We start from the raw sequence: 17,748 nt of genomic DNA, 5'->3' as shown, positions 1-17,748 counted from the left end.
CCCGAAGGAAAAGGGGCCTTTCTCAGACAGGGGGTTTGGACTGGGCTATTTCGCGTCCATGGCCGCCAAATACCTTGCGACAGATACATTCTTTTGTTGTTCATGGAAATGAAACAGTTTTTCAAGTCCTTCAGGAGCTCGTCCGCAAAGGTGGGAAGAGGGAACTCAGGCAGCACAAGAATGTCAGCCAGGAGGGAGAGGGGTGGGTAGGCGGAGGACCCCCTGCGCCCCGCCCCGAACCTCGGGGGAGGCCGGCAACCAGGGCTGGGGGAGGTGGGGACTGCGCGGGGCCGCGCTCCCGCCCTCCTCGGCGCCTGCGGACCTGCAGGCGGCGGGCGGCCCGCGAGGGGGCGGCGGCTCCCGGGCTTTGTGGCCGCTGCGCGCGCGGTGGGGCCTGACCGGCCGGGGGCGCGCCGCCGCCGCCCGGCGCTCCGGAGCCCGCGGCCCTCCCGGCCGCCCAGCCTGCGAGAGGAGCCGAGGCCGCCCGCGCTCGCATCCCGCCGGCCCCTCTCCCGATCGCCGTGGCCGCTGCGCCGCCGCTGCAGGTAGGAGGGTGGCCCGCCGGGCGGGCCGCAGCGACGCGGGGGCGCGGGCGAGGGTCAGGCGGGAGGCTCGGGCCAGACGTGCGGGGGCCGCGCGGCCGGCGGGGCGGGCTTCCGGCCCAGACGCCACGACCCCTGCCCCACAGGCCCGGCTGCCACCTCCGCGCGCCGCGATGGGACTCGGTGAGTGGGGCCGGCCTGCGGCGTACAAAGCCCCACGGCGCGGACCTCGGGGAGATTAAGCGTCGCACCCGGGGTCGGGGGACTCTGGACTCCGGGAGTGGAGGAGCCGCTTGGGAGGAATCCAAATGACTCGCAGTGCCGGGGTCTCCCCATCCCGGGGTCCCCACTGTATGCCGGGCACTGTGCTCGCGCTTTTCCATACTCGTCTCCTTTAAGACCCCTTGTGTCCCTTACAGGGGTGTAATGGGAGGGGTCTCTCACCCAGAGGCTGAGGGCCGAACATCACATCGGTGCCCTCCTGACCTTGGGAAATCTCCTTTGCTCTGAGCCTTGGCTCTTGCTTCTGTAAATGGGGGTGAGATGGGGGGAGGGATGGTGGCAGGGGAGTGCGTCGTTTAATGCCTACCCCCAGGTGCTATTGTGAGAGATAATGTACGTAAATGATCATAGCTAAATTTTGAGCACTTTCTATATACCAGGCCCTAGGTACCAAACAGTTGGCATGAGTTATCTAATTAAGTCATCACATTGGCGCTGTGATGAAGCTACTATAAATTGCACGAGTAATTTTTATTTAGGAGTAGGAAATAGAGAAGAATTTAGTCTCCCTATTCTGATTCAGGATATTGGGTGACTCTTAGGTATGGTAACATTTAAGATCACAGATGTTCCTGCAGTGTCAGGAGAGTGGTTATAGGATATATTTGTTACACATTTAAAACTGGGAGGTAGGATAATATCAGGGCCAGGGGTGTGCATTTTAGTATGTCAGATAAGTCAATTGTGTTACCAAGGAAATTGTTGAATTCAAAAACGTAGTTCCTGAGTTAGGACTGAGGACTGCTAGGGGAGTTTGGGGCCAGAGAGACAAGGGGTGGATGGGGAGGAGAAAGGAGGATTCTGAAGCTCTGGAAGAGGATATGGAGGAAGGGACCAGCGTCTACCACCCCAGCAGTTTTCTGGACCAAGATTCCATCCTGCCCTTAGAGACCAGGCATCCTCTCTGGGAGGAGAGAGGGGGAGGGATCCTGGGGTGAGATCAGTGAATTGTCTCTTCTTATTCCCAGGACACCCCAAAAGTATTCAGATGGGTTGAGAGCCGGGTGACAGGGTCTCCTAAAATGGCATGGTCGCTTCTCATGATTCTTGAAATTCTTTTACTATGTTTGAGGCGATTGGGATGCTCAACAACCCTGAAGATTGGTAAGGTGCTTAAAATATCAGTACAAAGACTGAACTGATGTAATGAAGGAGTGTGTTTGAATACAGTTACCTTGGTTAGAGAAGCAATGGGCCTGAGGATATTATTTTGGGGTTCAGTTTGAAATGGGGAGAACTGGAAGGCTTTGGACCCTGAACAAGGAAGAGAAAGGCAGGAAGGGACAGGCATTGCACCCAGGGGCAGGGGGTAGAAGGAGAGCTGAGGACCCACAACACCATCTGAAGAACACCCACCCGGCCCGCTAGTGCTCGGCTACCCAGAAGGCACCCCTTCCTCTCCCGACTGTGACCGTGTCTTACTTGAGTGTTGTTTAAGGTCGGGGCTGAACTCGGGCTGACTTTTCTCCTGAGTGAGCAGGCAAGGCTTCTTAGAGAAGGGTTGTTTTAAAACCAGGACTTGAAGGAGGGGGTGTTTGGGCACATAGTGATGGTGAAAGTAGGGAGCCGTGTGCCTAGTAAAAAAGAGCAGTTGCTTTGGAGAGACAGACAGTGGGAGGTTCGAATCCTAGGTCTGCTATTTCTCCGCCATGTAATTTTTTGGTGAGGATTAAAGAATGTTTTTTCAAATGCCTGGTAGGGAGCTCAACAAGCACTAGGACCTTTTTCCCTGTCCATGGTGACAGTTGCTTAATTCTTGTCTGCTGAGCACCAGTCTTATGCTGAGTCATATGCTTCATGCCTGGGAGAGAGATGAGTCAGAAATTATGTGTTTTCCTTAGGAATTTCCCAGCCTAGTGAGGGAGATGGACACAGTGAGCAAATCACAGAAAATATGGGAAGTACAATCATATACAACTGGCAGTGAGCTCAGAGAAGAGTAACTCGTTCATTCTGGATAGAATACTCAGGGCTAATCTACCTCTTTAACGAGATTTAACAAGATGAGACGTTATCATAGAGGTTTTGAATGCTACACAAATTCCTAACATATCTTTTTTACCTCTGTCTTGTCTTTGCCCTGATATCCTCTCTCTTAAAAAAAAATCCAGTTGCAGTGTGTATGTAGTTTGTAAACTGCCTCAAACTCATTTTAGGAGGAAGCTGTTATAAATAAAATAAACATAATAGCCTGGTTATTAGTTGAGGAAGGCTTCACAAAAATTTCATGAGAGTTGGACCTTAAGGGTTAAAGATGAGCCCTTGGTAGATCTTGGGGTAAAGAATTCCAGCCAGAGGAGGCCCGGTGTCTAGAGGCATGAGAACACAGTAGGTTCAAGGGCACGAAGGTGAGTTTGGTCTGGACGGGTTGAAACATACGTGGAAAAGGGTGGTTTGGGGTGGGGTGGAGGGGGCACTGTAATTGGGGCCAAATCTGGAAAGGCCTTGAATGCCTTGTGAGCAGTTTGGACTTTATTGCTTAGGCAGTGGGGGAAATGTCAGAGGTTTACATGCAGGACTGTGGCATCATCACTGTGTTTAAGAAAGATCCCTCTGGTGGCTGTGTGGAAGAGGAGCTGGAAGTATGGGAGATCATTTTGGGAGACTAGGGCTTACCTTGGACATAGGCAATGAGGATGGGAGCAGAGAGAAGAGATATTGAGGTAAAATATGTAGTAGTGGTAAATGGGATGAGTGGTTCCGTGTGATTGAAGAGCACACTGAGGTTGCTGCTTTGAGCCAAGTTAATGTGGCTGAAATTATCAGAAATCAGGAGGTCTGGGGGTAGAGGAATAATTCGTTTGCTTTTGGAGATTTCTGAGGTACCCATAATGGACAGCTAGATAGAGGTGGCCAGGAGACAATTGGAAATGTGTGTGGTGCTGAGGAGAGAAGATGGGGCTGGAGAGAGGTTCTCCCTGACACCCATACTTTCTTTTGAACAAACACCGAGAGTTAACTGTGTGCTCAAGATACAAGTAAAATGTAGTTTCGTGCCTCAGGAGCTCAGATAGAGGAGCCCCTCAAGGGTATGGATAGATTGCAGTACAGAGTAATTCTGAGGGCTGCAGGAAAAGGTAAATACTTGAGACTCTGGGCCCAGAGATTTTTTTTTTAAATAACTTATTTTTTATTTGTGGCATGCGGGCTCAGTAGTTGTGGCTCGTGGGCTCAGTTGCTCCACGGCATGTGGGATCTTCCTAGACCAGGGCTCGAACTTGTGTCCCCGCATTGGCAGGCGGATTATTAAGCACTGCGCCACCAGGGAAGTCCGGGCCCGGAGATTTGAGAGCTGTTGATGCTGAAGTGGTGGGCCTAGAGGAGAGAGTCCTCACAGACAAGAAGCAGGCTGGAGCAGGAACACCTACATAAGGGGACTTTCTGTATTGTAAAAGCACTTTCTATGGAGGGTACTTTAATAATGACTCCAAGGGGGCTTCCCTGGTGGCTCAGTGGTTGGGAGTCCGCCTGCCGATGCAGGGGATGCGGGTTCGTGCCCTGGTCCGGGAATATCCCACATGCTGCAGAGCGGCTGGGCCCGTGAGCCATGGCCGCTGAGCCTGCGCGTCCGGAGCCTGTGCTCCCCAACGAGAGAGGCCACAACAGTGAGAGGCCCGTGTATCGCAAAAAAATAAATATTTTAAAAATAAATAAATAAAATAATAATGACTCCAAGGGAATTTTAGGGCGACTGGGATGGGGGTGGGGAGATGGTTTAGGAAGGAGCGGTGGGGGGGGGGAAGTAAGGGGTCAGAACATTTAGGAACCTGCCTCTGGTTCACAGAGGGAATTGTGAGGGTTTTTTTTTCTTTTTACCTTTTCATCCACTAGTCTTTTTTTGCGGTACGCGAGCCTCTCACTGTTGTGGCCTCTCCCACTGTGGAGCACAGGCTCCAGACGCGCAGGCTCAGTGGCCATGGCTCACGGGTCCAGCCGCTCCACAGCATGTGAGATCCTCCCGGACCGGGGCACGAACCTGTGTCCCCCACATCGGCCGGCGGACTCTCAACCACTGTGCCACCAAGGAAGCCCCATCCACTAGTCTTAATCCACTCTAGTAAGTGGCCAGCCAGCTACTTCTTTCATCTTAAATATTATGGTAAAGTGTAATTCAGGCTATGCCAGAGTCAGAAGGGGAAGGAGGAGGAAGGAGCCCAGAGCAGTTAGAGAGAAAGGGGGTGGGGCTGAGGCAGAAGACCGGAAAAGAGAGGAGCTCCTGCATCCTCACTGCCCTTCTGCTCCTGGCCTGGGTTCCCTGGCCGGGTGGGTCTAATAAGGACTCGTGTGTGTGTGTGTGTGTGTGTGTGTGTGTGTGTGTGTGTGTGTGGGGGGGGGGGGGGGGGGAAGTAAGGGGTCAGAACATTTAGGAACCTGCCTCTGGTTCACAGAGGGAATTGTGAGGGAGGGGGGACGGGAGGGGGGAACTGTTGCCAAAAAAACACAAGGCTGGTTCTGCTCACAGTCACCCTCAGATGCAGATGGTAAAAATAAACACTTCCCAGTTACTTGGCTGCCTGGAGTGGGTGGCGAAGGGAAAGTGGAGGGAGAGCACCGGAGGAAGCAAATTTAGTGCTAGGTTTAGACTGAAAGCTTCCCTAAAGGAAAGAAAGAAGACGGAGAGGGCGCAGGTGAGTGGCCATCCTGAGTAGACAGGTCTGAACATGTGAGAGCTGGTACACGGCCAGATGTGTATGGGGACAGTAATGTCTGACTGTTCCTACCTCTGCGTCAAATGAAATCATGAAGGCATCATAGCTGTAGAAATTTGTTGTATCATGTTGTAAAAAATTTGGCATACAACAGTATTTACAAGAAGAAGCCAGGAAATGAGTTTTGTTATGAGAAATCCTTTATAGAAGAAATTTAAGATAGTAGAACATCTAGATATAATTAGTAAAAAATGCAAATGACGAGCAGGTTAGTTTCAACGTATATTCCACAAATATTTATGGAGTACCTTCTGTGTACCAGGTGGTCTTCAAGGAGCTGGGGCTACAGTAGTGAAAGAGAGATCCCATCACCTGCTTTAGATGTTTCACTTGGAACTACTTAACCTATAGAGTTAAACCTGGGCATGGGCCTTAAATCCTCTGAAGTGCTGAGATCACTTTATTCTGTGGCAATTCTCTTTCTTTGGCTAGTAGCTCCACTACTCATAAGTAATCAGAAAATACCATCTATGCGTCTTTGGCAGAGAACTGTGGAAATTAGGTTGCAGAAAAACCATTGTAGCAGCAGTGCTAGTATGGACTGCCAGCACCGGATGGGACTTTAGAGAACACCCGTTGCAGCTTTATTTTTTAGAGATGAGGAATCAACAGTCAGGGAGGAAAGGGGACTTGCCTGACGTCACAGAGTGAGTGTCAGAGTTGAGAGCAGTGCCCTCAGAGTTTTCCATTGGGAGAGTGGGGAAGGCTTGAGGGTACCTAGCAAAAGGGCATCTTGATGACGGGAGGGTTCCAGAGAAGAGATGTGGGGGGAGGGGTTGAAAACAAATAATGAAGCTTCGCTTTTAGGCCCTCCTCTGTTACTGGGACCCCAGGAACCCCCGTAGTTTGCTCTAAGCCTAAGTTTCCTCATCTGTAAAATGAGAGGATTGGACTGAAGTCCTGTTTTAGTTATAACATGTTAGGATGTATGTTGTTTCCAAAAAAAGTTGTTTGGGGGATGTGGAGTCAGGAGACAGAGTCAACAGACCAGGATAGGAAATAGGCTCTCATCTCTTTAGAGCAAACTGACCACCCATAGCCTGTGGCCAGGCCTCCCTTCAGGGATTGGCTGCCACATTTCCTGCAGCTTACTCACCAATTCTGTAATAAGTTCCTTCTTTCAGTCTTTCCAAGGTGGCCCTGCTTTGTTCTAATGCTAATTCTATTTCCAGTCTATTCTGATAGGAATTAAGGTCCTTATTCTAAATCCCACCCAATCCTGGAGTAACATCCCTGGGCACATCTCTGTGACTGTGCTTATCACACTGCCTTGTCACCAGCCCATCCACAGTACACTGTGTTGTGATATATCTTCACTGGACTGTGGTCTCCTGGATCTTAAGGAATACCCCTCCCTCCAGTACCTGCGCATGTAGGTGCTCTAGGTGCTTGTTTAATCCTCCTATACCCTCTTTGCCTCTACTTTCTCTTGATCCCCCACCGTAGTGTGGACACACACACGTCCTGGTCATTTCTCACTTTGAAACAGTCCCTGGCATGCATTGCCTCCTTTCCATTAACATCACCACCACTCAGAATCCAGGTCCTTTCTTATCAATTATTTATCTGAATGATCTCCTTCAGCTCTCTCTGTTCATATCTTGTACATTCTTAAAGATCTAGCTCAAATGTCCTCTTGTTCATGAAGAGTGCAAATTAACCTCTTCTCTCCTCTGAGCACCCAGGGTGCTTTGTCCTCTGTTATGGTGTCCATTCATTGTACCTCTCCTTTTGGTTGTCAGTTTCTGCATGCCAATGCTCCTTCAGCTTGTCTTTGTACCTCCCACACACTCTAGGACAGTACTGAGCCTTTGTCAGGAGTCCATTACATATTTGTTGAATTGTATGTCTATGAACAAAAGAGCCAATAAGTATTTGAGTATATGCTGTATTTAGACCACTGTTCTACTTTTTTTTTTTTTTTTTAATACACAATGTATTTATTTATTTATTTATTTATTTATGGCTGTGTTGGGTCTTCATTTCTGTGAGAGGGCTTTCTCTAGTTGTGGCAAGTGGGGGTCACTCTTCATCGCGGTGCGCAGGCCTCTCACTATCGCGGCCTCTGTTGTTGCGGAGCACAGGCTCCAGACGCGCAGGCTCAGTAATTGTGGCTCACGGGCCCAGTTGCTCCATGGCATGTGGGATCTTCCCAGACCAGGGCTCGAACCTGTGTCCCCTGCATTGGCAGGCAGATTCTCAACCACTGCGCCACCAGGGAAGCCCGAGACCACTGTTCTACTTTTGGAAGCAGTTCAGTATGGGTGAGAGGGGTGCAAAGAACTAAAATTTATTGAAGATCTAGTCTGTGCTTCTTTACTCCCATTGCAGGATAGTTGTGTAGAGAGAATAAAGCAGAGTAGGGAGTATTAACCCTGTTTTACAGAGGAAGCATTAGAGGTTAATTGACTTGCCCAAAGTCACACAGCTAGGTGAGTGCTGAATTCAAGATTTGAGCCCAGGTTCTCTGCATCCGCTGTCATGGTTATTTCACTTCACTTTAAGAGCAGTAGTGCATTAATATCGAAATATCTGTCTAAGATCTCAGTGTCACAGATTTTTAGTCATGGTTCCCATCCTGAGTGTTGACTTCAAAGAACTCCCTTTTCTACAAATAGCAGTAGAAGTAAAATCTGGCCAACTTTCTCTGGTCTTTGCTCAAATTTTAGGACTTAGTTTGACCCTTGGTGGACTTAAAATATCATTAGGTGATGAGTTAGTCAGCTTGGCCTGCCATAATAAAAGACCACAGACTGGGAGGCTTAGACAACAGAAGTTTATTTCTCACAGTTCTGGAAGCTAGGAAGTCCAGATCAAGGTGCTGGCAAGGTAGGTTTCATTCTGAGGGCTCTTCTCTTGGCTTGTAGGTGGCTGCCATCTCTCTGTGTGCTCACATGGCCTCTTTGTAAGCCCTGGGGTTAGTGCAGGGAGGGGCAAGCTCTCTGTTATCTTTTCTTCTAAGGGCACTAATCTTCTTGAACCAGGGCCCCATCCTTAGGACCACATTTAATTATACTTACTTCCTTAAAAGGCTAATCTCCAAATACAGTCACCCTGGGAGTTAGGGTTGCAGCAAATGAATTTTTTGGGGGGGGGAGGATACAAACATTCAGTTCCCTAACAGATGGATTTTTTTTTTTAATTTGTGGCACGCGGGCCTCTCACTGCTGTGGCCTCTCCCGTTGCGGAGCACAGGCTCCAGACGCGCAGGCGCAGCGGCCATGGCTCACAGGCCCAGCCGCTCCACGGCATGTGGGATCTTCCCGGACCGGGGCATGAACCCGTGTCTCCTGCGTCAGCAGGCGGACTCTCAACCACTGCGCCACCAGGGAAGCCCTAACAGATGGATTTTTAAGGTGCATATTAAATGTACTTATTGCAATCTTCTGGTGGTTTAGTCAATGTTAGTGTTTTGGGAATTGTGCTGATTATTTCCTCTTTGTTCTTTTATGGTATTGGAATCCTGCTATTTTATTTAGTCTTGTCTATGGGTCTTTGCTTAGCCCAAGAGGAACTTCCATTGCATTTGGATTTTGCTATTTTATTTGACCATTTTTACTTTAATGCAGCTTTTTGGTGTACTGATTGTTTTACCATGTATGATACTCATTCTGTGCATGATAGACAGTTTTATGACTAAATCAAAATACATTCATTCATTAAATCTTGCTGAGGCCCCACTGTGGGGTCTCTGGGCTGCTTGTTGTTCTACAACCACGCATAAGAATGGGTAGCACTCTGTCTAGCAGAACAGCAGACAAAAAAGATGATCCGTACAGAGGGGAGTTGGAGTTCCCTACAAGGGAAGGGCAGTTTCTAATAAAGGCTAATGTAGCAGAGAAGGCTTGTTGTGTTGTCATCTATAACCAGTTATGGACGTTCCTAAGCAATTTTAAGCTATAATGTGCTTTCTAGCCTCGAAGTTTCTATTAATAAGCTTCTCTTGGAGATCTCTTTCTTTGGGAAGTGTTTATTTACTTAGGACTGTCAGTCAGGTGCTCAAGCAGAATGTCAGCATCCAGTTCCCCTTGAGGTGTGGACCATTTTAAAGCTCTATATTATTGCTACAGTTACTTTTCAAACATACATTCTTAGCAGATCAACAGTGGAAATTATTTCAGAACCCTAGTTAGAGTGAGAGGGGTGCACCTGGGTTGGGGTGGGGAGCTATGGACCCTAGGTTTGAGACCTAGAAGGGGGGAGGTGATGGGAGTGGGGAAGGGAGGGGAGGGGCCAACAAATGGAGATGAAGGAAGCAGGCACAGCTCTTCCTAGGTTGTTCCTGCTGACAATCAGATTGCTAATTGATATGTAATTTGAGCTGGGGCACTAGAGGCTGTCACTAGGTCTGAAAGAAGAGGGCTAAGCAGATCAGAGAGCAGCCTGGGCTTGGAGTCAGACCTGGGTTTGAATCCTAGCGCTGCTACTATTTGTGTGATCACCGGCAAGTTACGGAGCCTCACTTTTCTGATCCAGGAAATAGGAAAAATAATTGGTTTAGTGGGGATAAACAGCCTGCTTCAGGTGGCTGTTGGGGATCCATAGGGGACCTTTGGGGTACACTGTCTCGCACCAGAATCCCTTTATAGCCTGGAAGGATGCAACCACATGGCCAAGGGAGACCTGCTGTTCTACAAAATTAAGCAAAGTAAATTGGTAACTTGGATTTACTTAGCTAGTGATTAAATAATAGTTTAATTAATAGACTATTAATGGTCCCCAGGTGTTGGTAATTCTGAGTATTTGCTTTTGAGAGCAGTAGTATAATTTCTTCTGGTATTTCTGATACTTTCATAAAGTTTTGTGGGGTTTTTTTTTTGTTGTTGGTTTTTGTTTTTTTTTAACAGTGTAACAAATTATGCTCTCAGGGGCTATTTTTGGGAAGATTAAATGATATAGTGCATATTAAGCAGTTAGTATTGTGTCAAACTCACAGTAAAGGCTCAATAAAAATTATCTGCTGGGGCTTCCCTGGTGGCACAGTGGTTGAGAGTCCGCCTGCCGATGCAGGGGCCACGGGCTCGTGCCCCAGTCCGGGAAGATCCCACATGCCGCGGAGCCACTGGGCCCGTGAGCCATGGCCGCTGAGCCTGTGCGTCCAGAGCCTGTGCTCCGCAACAGGAGAGGCCACAACAGTGAGGGGCCCGCGTACCGCAAAAAAAAAAAATTATCTGCTATTGTAATTATTGCTCTTATTAGAGACTCAACTGGCCACACTTAGGTTAAGATCCTTATGAATTTAGACAACCCCCCAGCCCACCACCTGGTGGCAGCTAGTGGTACTGCACACATTGTGAGGAAGAATTATTAAATTGCTTGGAACTAATTCCACGTAGTTTCATTCCCACTAAGTATCAAAGGGACTTTGTTCAGGCAGAGTATGGCTTATTTGCGGAGAGCTGCAATTCATATATCACTAAACAATGAAGGGACATTTTTTCACTTCCACAGTTGGCATAGATTTAAAAAATGTTAACAGCATAAGTCAATGAAGTGGGCATGTCAATTAGTACACCATTTCTGGAGGGCAGATGGTGATGGAACAAAAGTCTTGAGTGTTTTTATATTTTGTGGCAACCATTCCTCTTCTAGGAATTTATCTTGAAATAATCAAGGATATAAAAAATATTTATTTAAAAAGAAAAATTATATAATGTATAAAATAGCATTACCTTTAGTAGAATGAAACAGGGAACAATCCCTTTTTCATTTGTGAATCAGATTCCCAATCCTTATAACAGTGATTTTTTTTTTTTTTTTTTTTGCGGTATGCGGGCCTCTCACTGTTGTGGCCTCTCCCGTTGCGGAGCACAGGCTCCGGACGCGCAGGCTCAGCGGCCATGGCTCACAGGCCTAGCCGCTCCGCAGCATGTGGGATCTTCAAGGACCGGGGCATGAACTCGTGTCCCCTGCATCGACAGGCAGACTCTCAACCACTGCGCAACCAGGGAAGCACCAGCAGTGATTCTTAAAAAGAGTGGGTAGACATCTTCTGGGGGCAGAAGAATTGGGATGGGCTTCAGATCAGAATCTGCTCTGGGGGCTGTGTAGTTTAAGAACATTCAGTATACCTATTGATTTCATAATAAAAACTATAGAATATAAAGTTGAACGTAGTCATCTTGGCAGATAGAGATCATATAGAAGAGATGTATTAAAGGGAGGGTGTGTTAATAAATTTCAGTTTGGGAACACTGATTTATAGGAAATAGGAGTATTGATGAAGGCAAAAATTAATTTTGGACTTTTGGGGAAGAAGGGGCCTGGATTGGATCATTGTAGGAACATTAGAGCAACATGACTGAAGCGTAGGCCTGATAATTTAGGGGTAATCTCCAAAGATAAATTCCCCCTCATTTCTCTTTGCCCAAGACCTGAGGGCCAAACCACCTTTGACTTGTCTAAATCTCTCGATTTCTGATACTGATGTGTCCATGATGAATGTGAGGTACCTTGTATCTGGAGACACTGATCACACTAACTTTAACTTTTGGGAGGAGGTGGTACATAGTGGGGGACCCTGAACAGGTTCTGTTGCCCCCATGTAAAGCCTACATTCCTTGGCCTCTATTTCAAGGCTCTGATCTGGCTGGGTCCCCTCCAGCCTCAGATCTAACAGATTTCAGTTATTTACAACAATAGTAACCCCTCCCCAGGCATAGTAGGTGAAGAGCTGACTTGTAATGGTGTGATTTTAAATCAGTGTACCATAAATTTAAAAGTCACAGCCTCCCCCCACCCCCCAGCTTTGTATTGTGGAACTTTTCAAGCGTGCACAAAGATCAAGAGAATAATTTAATGAATCCTTGTGCACCCATCACCCTTGTTCAAATGTCCCATTTTTGGCCAGTGGGACTCCCTTCAAGTTAGTTTCTAATTCTTTCAATACAGGTTGGTCAGGTTTTTTTTGTTTTCTTTTGTTTTAATTAATTAATTTATTTATTTTTGGCTGTGTTGGGTCTTCGTTGCTGTGTGTGGGCCTTCTCCAGTTGTGGTAAGCAGGGGCTACTCTTCGTTGTGGTGCGGTGGCCTCTCCCATTGCAGAGCACAGGCTCCAGGCACGTGGGCCTCAGTAGTTGTGGCTCACGGGCTCTAGAGTGCGGGCCCAGCAGTTGTGGCGCATGGGCCCAGTTGCTCCGCAGTATGTGGGATCCTCCCGGACCAGGGCTCAAACCTGTGTCCACTGCATTGGCAGGCGGATTCCCAACCACTGCGCAACCAGGAAAGCCCGGTTGGTCAGTTTTAAATGGACTATATCATCAGTATCTTGATGCTTGCCTGTTATTCTGAAAAATCAGAGGCTTAGAGAATGTAAGGAGGACTGGGCGTGTCGGCCCTTTCCACGAAGGGGACATGCAACTCTTGTTTTATTGCTGCATTCTCTGTTGCTTAGCAACATTCTTGCCATAATGTAACTGAGAGATTAATTTGTAGGAAGTTTCCTGTGATTAAAAGATGTGAAAAACTGTGCAGTCATAAAACACACATAGGTTCAGTGGAATAAGACATTTATTAAGCATTTATTGTCTGAAAGATGCTGGCTCAGCACTGGGGAGGATGGCAAGATGACCTAGGGAGTCATGGTTGAGTAATTTGGAGTCACCCAAGGTGAGAGCTCAAGAGATAGTTGTGAAATGATACTAAGAATACCAGGCTATTCAAACTCACAGAAGCAGAGGGTAGAACAGTGCTTACTGGGGGCTGGAGATGGGGGCGTGGGGGAAACGGGGAGATGTTTGTCAAATGGTACAAAGTGAAGTTATGTAGGATGAATAAGTCTAGAGATCTAGTGTACAGGAGTGATGACTGTAGCTAATAATATTGTATTGAATATTGGAACTATGATGAGACTAGATTTTAGGCGCTCTCGTCAAGCATATAAAAGGTAACTATGTGAAGAGATATGTAATTTGTAGTACTAGCTTATTTGTAGTGATCATTTCACTATGTATGTTAAATATATACAATTTTTATTAAAAATATAAAAAGGTATGTAGACTATAATAATGATAAGGGAGAAAATGTAATGTCATTTCAAATTTTTAAAATAATATAAAATTGGTAACTTTTACTATAATATGTGAACAAAGACTTTAAACGAATATGTGTTAAAAAATGGCTATTATTTGGTGTGTTTAAAGAAAAGATTACCAAACTATCAGGGCAGTCCAGGTTCTTGACTTCTGAAGTCACCATCTTTGTGATCTTGTACAAATCCATTTCACCTTACTGGCCCTTAGTTTAGTTCCCTCAGTTGAAAAGAGGAATAAGGAAAATGTGGTATATAGGTACACAAAGGAATATTAAACCACAAAAAAGGAGGATAGCCTGCCATATATGACAGCAGGAATGGACCTTAAGGGTGTTATGCTAAGTGAAATAAGTCAGACAGAGAAAGACAAATACTGTATGATCTCACATGTATGCGGAATCTAAAAAAAAAAAAAAGAAAGAAAGAAAGAAAAAGAACTCATAGATACAGAGCAGATTGGTAGTTGCAAGAGATGGGGAGTTGGGGGGCGCAAAATGGGTGAAGGTGGTTAAAAGGTACAAATTTCCAGTTATAATGTAATGGGATGTAATATACAGCATGGCGACTACAGTTAATAGTATTATATTGTATATTTGAAAGTTGCTAAGAGAATAGATCTTAAAAAAATTGTAACTGTGTGGTGATGGATGTTAGCTACATTTATTGTGATGATCATTTCCATATGTGTGTATATATATATAAATAAATAAAATCGTTATGTTGTATACCTGAAACTAATGTAATGTTATATGTCAACTGTATCTCAATTTTTAAAATCCATTAATTGGTAAATGGATATAGACTGTGCTACATCTATAAAATGGAATACCATTTGGTAATAACAAGGAATGAAGTATTGATACATGCTACAACATAGACCTTGAAAACATTATGCTAAGTGAAAGAAACAAGTCACAAAAGACCTCATATTGAATTATTCCATTTATATGAAATGTCCAGGAGAGAAAAAAAGAAAAGAAAAGAGAGGCACTGGACTCAAGCTCTAAAGTGTCCAGGCCCTTGCACTTCTGAAATTATATTAATTATTTACACAGAACTGTACACTTTTAAAAGGGGCCTGCCATTGTAAAGCAATTATACTCCAATAAAGATGTTTAAAAAACAGAAAAATAAATAAAATAAAATAAAAGTGGCCCTTAAACCTTAAGGATCACAGACTCCAAGCCCTCATTTTTAAGATAAAGAAACTGAGGTTCTTCTAAGAGCATGGACCTAATGAAGGTCACAGACATAGTGATGGAAATGTCAGATCTTCTGGGGTGATTTCTGGATCATTCTGAAATCTTGGTATTATTTACTTTATCTGTTGTATTAGATCACACAGTGGCTTCTCTTGTCTTAAGCTGTGACAAAACTTTGAGAGACCTGTTTAGTTTAAAAGCTGCCTAACCTTATGAATTTGGGGAATTATCTGTTCCTTAATATTAAGCAGAAATAAATGAACACATTAGAGTTCCACATAGATGTTCAACTTTTTTTTGCTGTTCTGTACCAGATAATCACAAAATGGTCAAGACCTACAGCAAAAGTCCTACCTGAAAATCTACTTTTAAGTAAAAACCTCATTCCTTGTAATCTTCTGAATGTTTTCTTGAGAATACCACAATTCAACATGAGTGGAAAAGAAAGTACCATATTTCAGACCAGGGAATCAAGTTAGGGATAGAGCTTGAGTGATTCGCTGACTTGTTTATTGCTGGAGTTGGTACTGATTGTTTAAAACTTCCTGTTCCAGGATAGCTAACAGCCAGGAGAAACGTAGTGGAAAATGCAAAACAACGAAATCATAAAACCTGCCAAATACTTCTCAGAGTTGGAAAAGAGCATCCTGCTGGCTTTAGTAGAAAAGTACAAGTATGTGCTGGAGTGTAAGAAAAGCGACGCGCGAACTATTGCCCTCAAGCAGCGTACCTGGCAGGCGCTCGCCCATGAATACAACTCGCAGCCCAGCGTGTCGCTGCGGGATTTCAAACAGCTGAAGAAGTGCTGGGAGAACATCAAGGCTCGGACCAAAAAGATTATGGCCCATGAAAGGAGAGAGAAAGTGAAACGGAGCGTCAGCCCCCTTCTGAGCACCCACGTCCTGGGGAAGGAGAAGATCGCCAACATGCTGCCCGAGCAGCTGTACTTCCTGCAGAGCCCTCCCGAGGAGGAGCCCGAGTACCATGCTGATGCCGCCACCCAAGGTATCGGTGCCTGACACCCGCTTGCATGTTCTCCCTGGGTACCTGTTTGACATTGCGATTTTCAAGTCCTTCATTTTGAGGGAATTTAGAAAAAAGAAACTTTCATATCAAACTTGACTTTCTCAATACAAAATTTCCCAATTCGATAGGACATTCAAGTCATACATAAAAACAGAAGCTCTTATCTCGTGTCTCTCTTAGAGAGATCTCACTTGTCTCTGTTATTACTTAAGAAGGAAAAATAAGGGGCTACATTAATATAGTTATTAATGAAGTATCTTAGTTGCTTATCTCAATCTATCTCAAATATATTAAAGAGAACTGGAGGATTTATATTCATTCACACTATCGTATTTTTTTTCAAAAAATAGTTTTTGAGGACCTATTATGTGCAAAGCTCTGCATTAAGTTACTCAAAATGCCACATTAAGAAAGTGAACTCTCTCAAACTTAGGAAGAGTACAGAGACTAATATAGCAAACACCCATTTAGCAGTCACCCAGATTAAAAACCAGCATTTCTACCCATTGTAATATTGTGATCTATAGTTTTGGTTTGTGCACTCTAGGAAACTTGAGAAATAATGGAAAAAAATCATTTTAGTTTTAATATACTTCCACTGAAAAGAGAAAAATGTCATACATAATTCTTGGGGAAGGAAAAGAATGTCATATAATCAAGGCTGTAGCGATAGTGTGTCATGGCTTTAAAAAGTTGGAATTAAGGGGCTTATTGAAATGTCTCCAGGCAAGGGCAGGGTGAGGATGCATACAGAAAAATTGCCAATAATTCCTGCCTCTTTTAAGATAGGAATGACCAGTTTATATAAAGATTGATTGCAGTTTGCAGAAAATATACTTGAAGCAGAGGAAGATTTCTGGGAAGGCCAGAGGGCTGTTCATAAGGTGCCCCAAGGACCCAGGAAGCAAGCATTTGCCTAGGAAAATCCGATTCTTGGCTTGCAGGTTGAGAAATTCACCTATTAGTGTCCCCAGAGTAAATTGAGCTCTGAGGGACTGGTTAATTAAAAGTCACAAGAAATTGTCTAAAACCAAGAATGTTATCCATATAGAGTGGAAAAGATAATAACCAAGTGAACAGAATACATGTTTTTGATTAGCACTTTTTTTTTTCCCATCGGCAGATCATCCTGGGAAGCTAAATTATGATCAAATGTTTGTTTTCTGATTATTTGGCCAAGGTTAAGTCTAGGGAGCCAGTTGGGCAACCATAGTGGTGAATGTCAAGAAACTCACGTATTGTTTCTCAGGGTAGGAACCCTGTGTCTGAGTTTTGATTCTTGAGCTCCCTAGCCAGGGCAGCTCCCAGAAGAGGGTGTTGATATGGACACTGCCAGCTCTCTCTCACCCCTCCTTGTTGCTGCTTCTGTGGTGGAGGGGGCCCACTACTAATTGAGTGTCCTTGCTTTGGAGATGTTTATAGCTTCAGCCGGTTCCTCTCCATTATACTGGCCTTGGAGCGATTGCGTGTCTGTGAGGCAGTGAAAGGAATGGTGCTGGGGGAGGGAGGGAGGTGAATAAGCAAGGGCTGCTTTTCAAATTGCTCATATTCCCTGGGAGATGTTGCCGAGGAAGATGCTGGTGTGGACTGCATGCAGTTTACTTTGCAAATCTGTGATCTGGATGATTGTGTATTGATTACATAGACTTATTTTAACGGAACAGCCTTATTTCCCCATTTTCAAATTCTAGGGTAGGATCTAGAAAGTCCATTCCACAGAATTTTTCTCTTGCTTTTTAGAGGAAAGAATGTAGTTCATTTACTCATAAAAACAATTTCTAAATTTCCAGCAAGAAAGCAATAAATATGGATTCTCAGTGTCGTTGCTGTAGTGACATTTGCTAGAGACTCAGTTGTAAAAGAGATTTATTTTAAATTGGATGTTTGTACATATATGACACATGAGACTTCTCTTTGTTGGTGGGTTTTTTTTTTTTTTTTTTTTTTTTTTTTGG

At 45.1% G+C, this 17,748-nt stretch overlaps 1 protein-coding gene across 2 annotated transcripts in view; it reads left to right on the top strand.

The window, feature by feature from the left end:
• The first annotated feature begins 373 nt into the window (after positions 1-373).
• Positions 374-17,748, top strand: part of MSANTD3 (Myb/SANT DNA binding domain containing 3) — a 25,099-nt gene continuing 7,724 nt past the window's right edge. Inside the window, exons 1-2 of one of the 2 annotated variants that reach the window (XM_007461637.1) lie at positions 374-545; positions 15,322-15,772. In XM_007461637.1, coding sequence (XP_007461699.1) covers positions 15,355-15,772 — 418 coding nt within the window. In that variant the 5' untranslated portion in view covers positions 374-545; positions 15,322-15,354. Of the gene's footprint in view, positions 546-685; positions 726-15,321; positions 15,773-17,748 lie in introns of those variants that run through there. The other variant, XM_007461638.1, reaches the window with a different exon arrangement.

The sequence above is a fragment of the Lipotes vexillifer genome, unplaced genomic scaffold, assembly GCF_000442215.2.
Source record: "Lipotes vexillifer unplaced genomic scaffold, Lipotes_vexillifer_v1.1 scaffold809, whole genome shotgun sequence".
Taxonomy (NCBI): Eukaryota; Metazoa; Chordata; class Mammalia; order Artiodactyla; family Lipotidae; genus Lipotes; species Lipotes vexillifer.
This window is presented reverse-complemented; position numbering and strand designations above follow the sequence as displayed.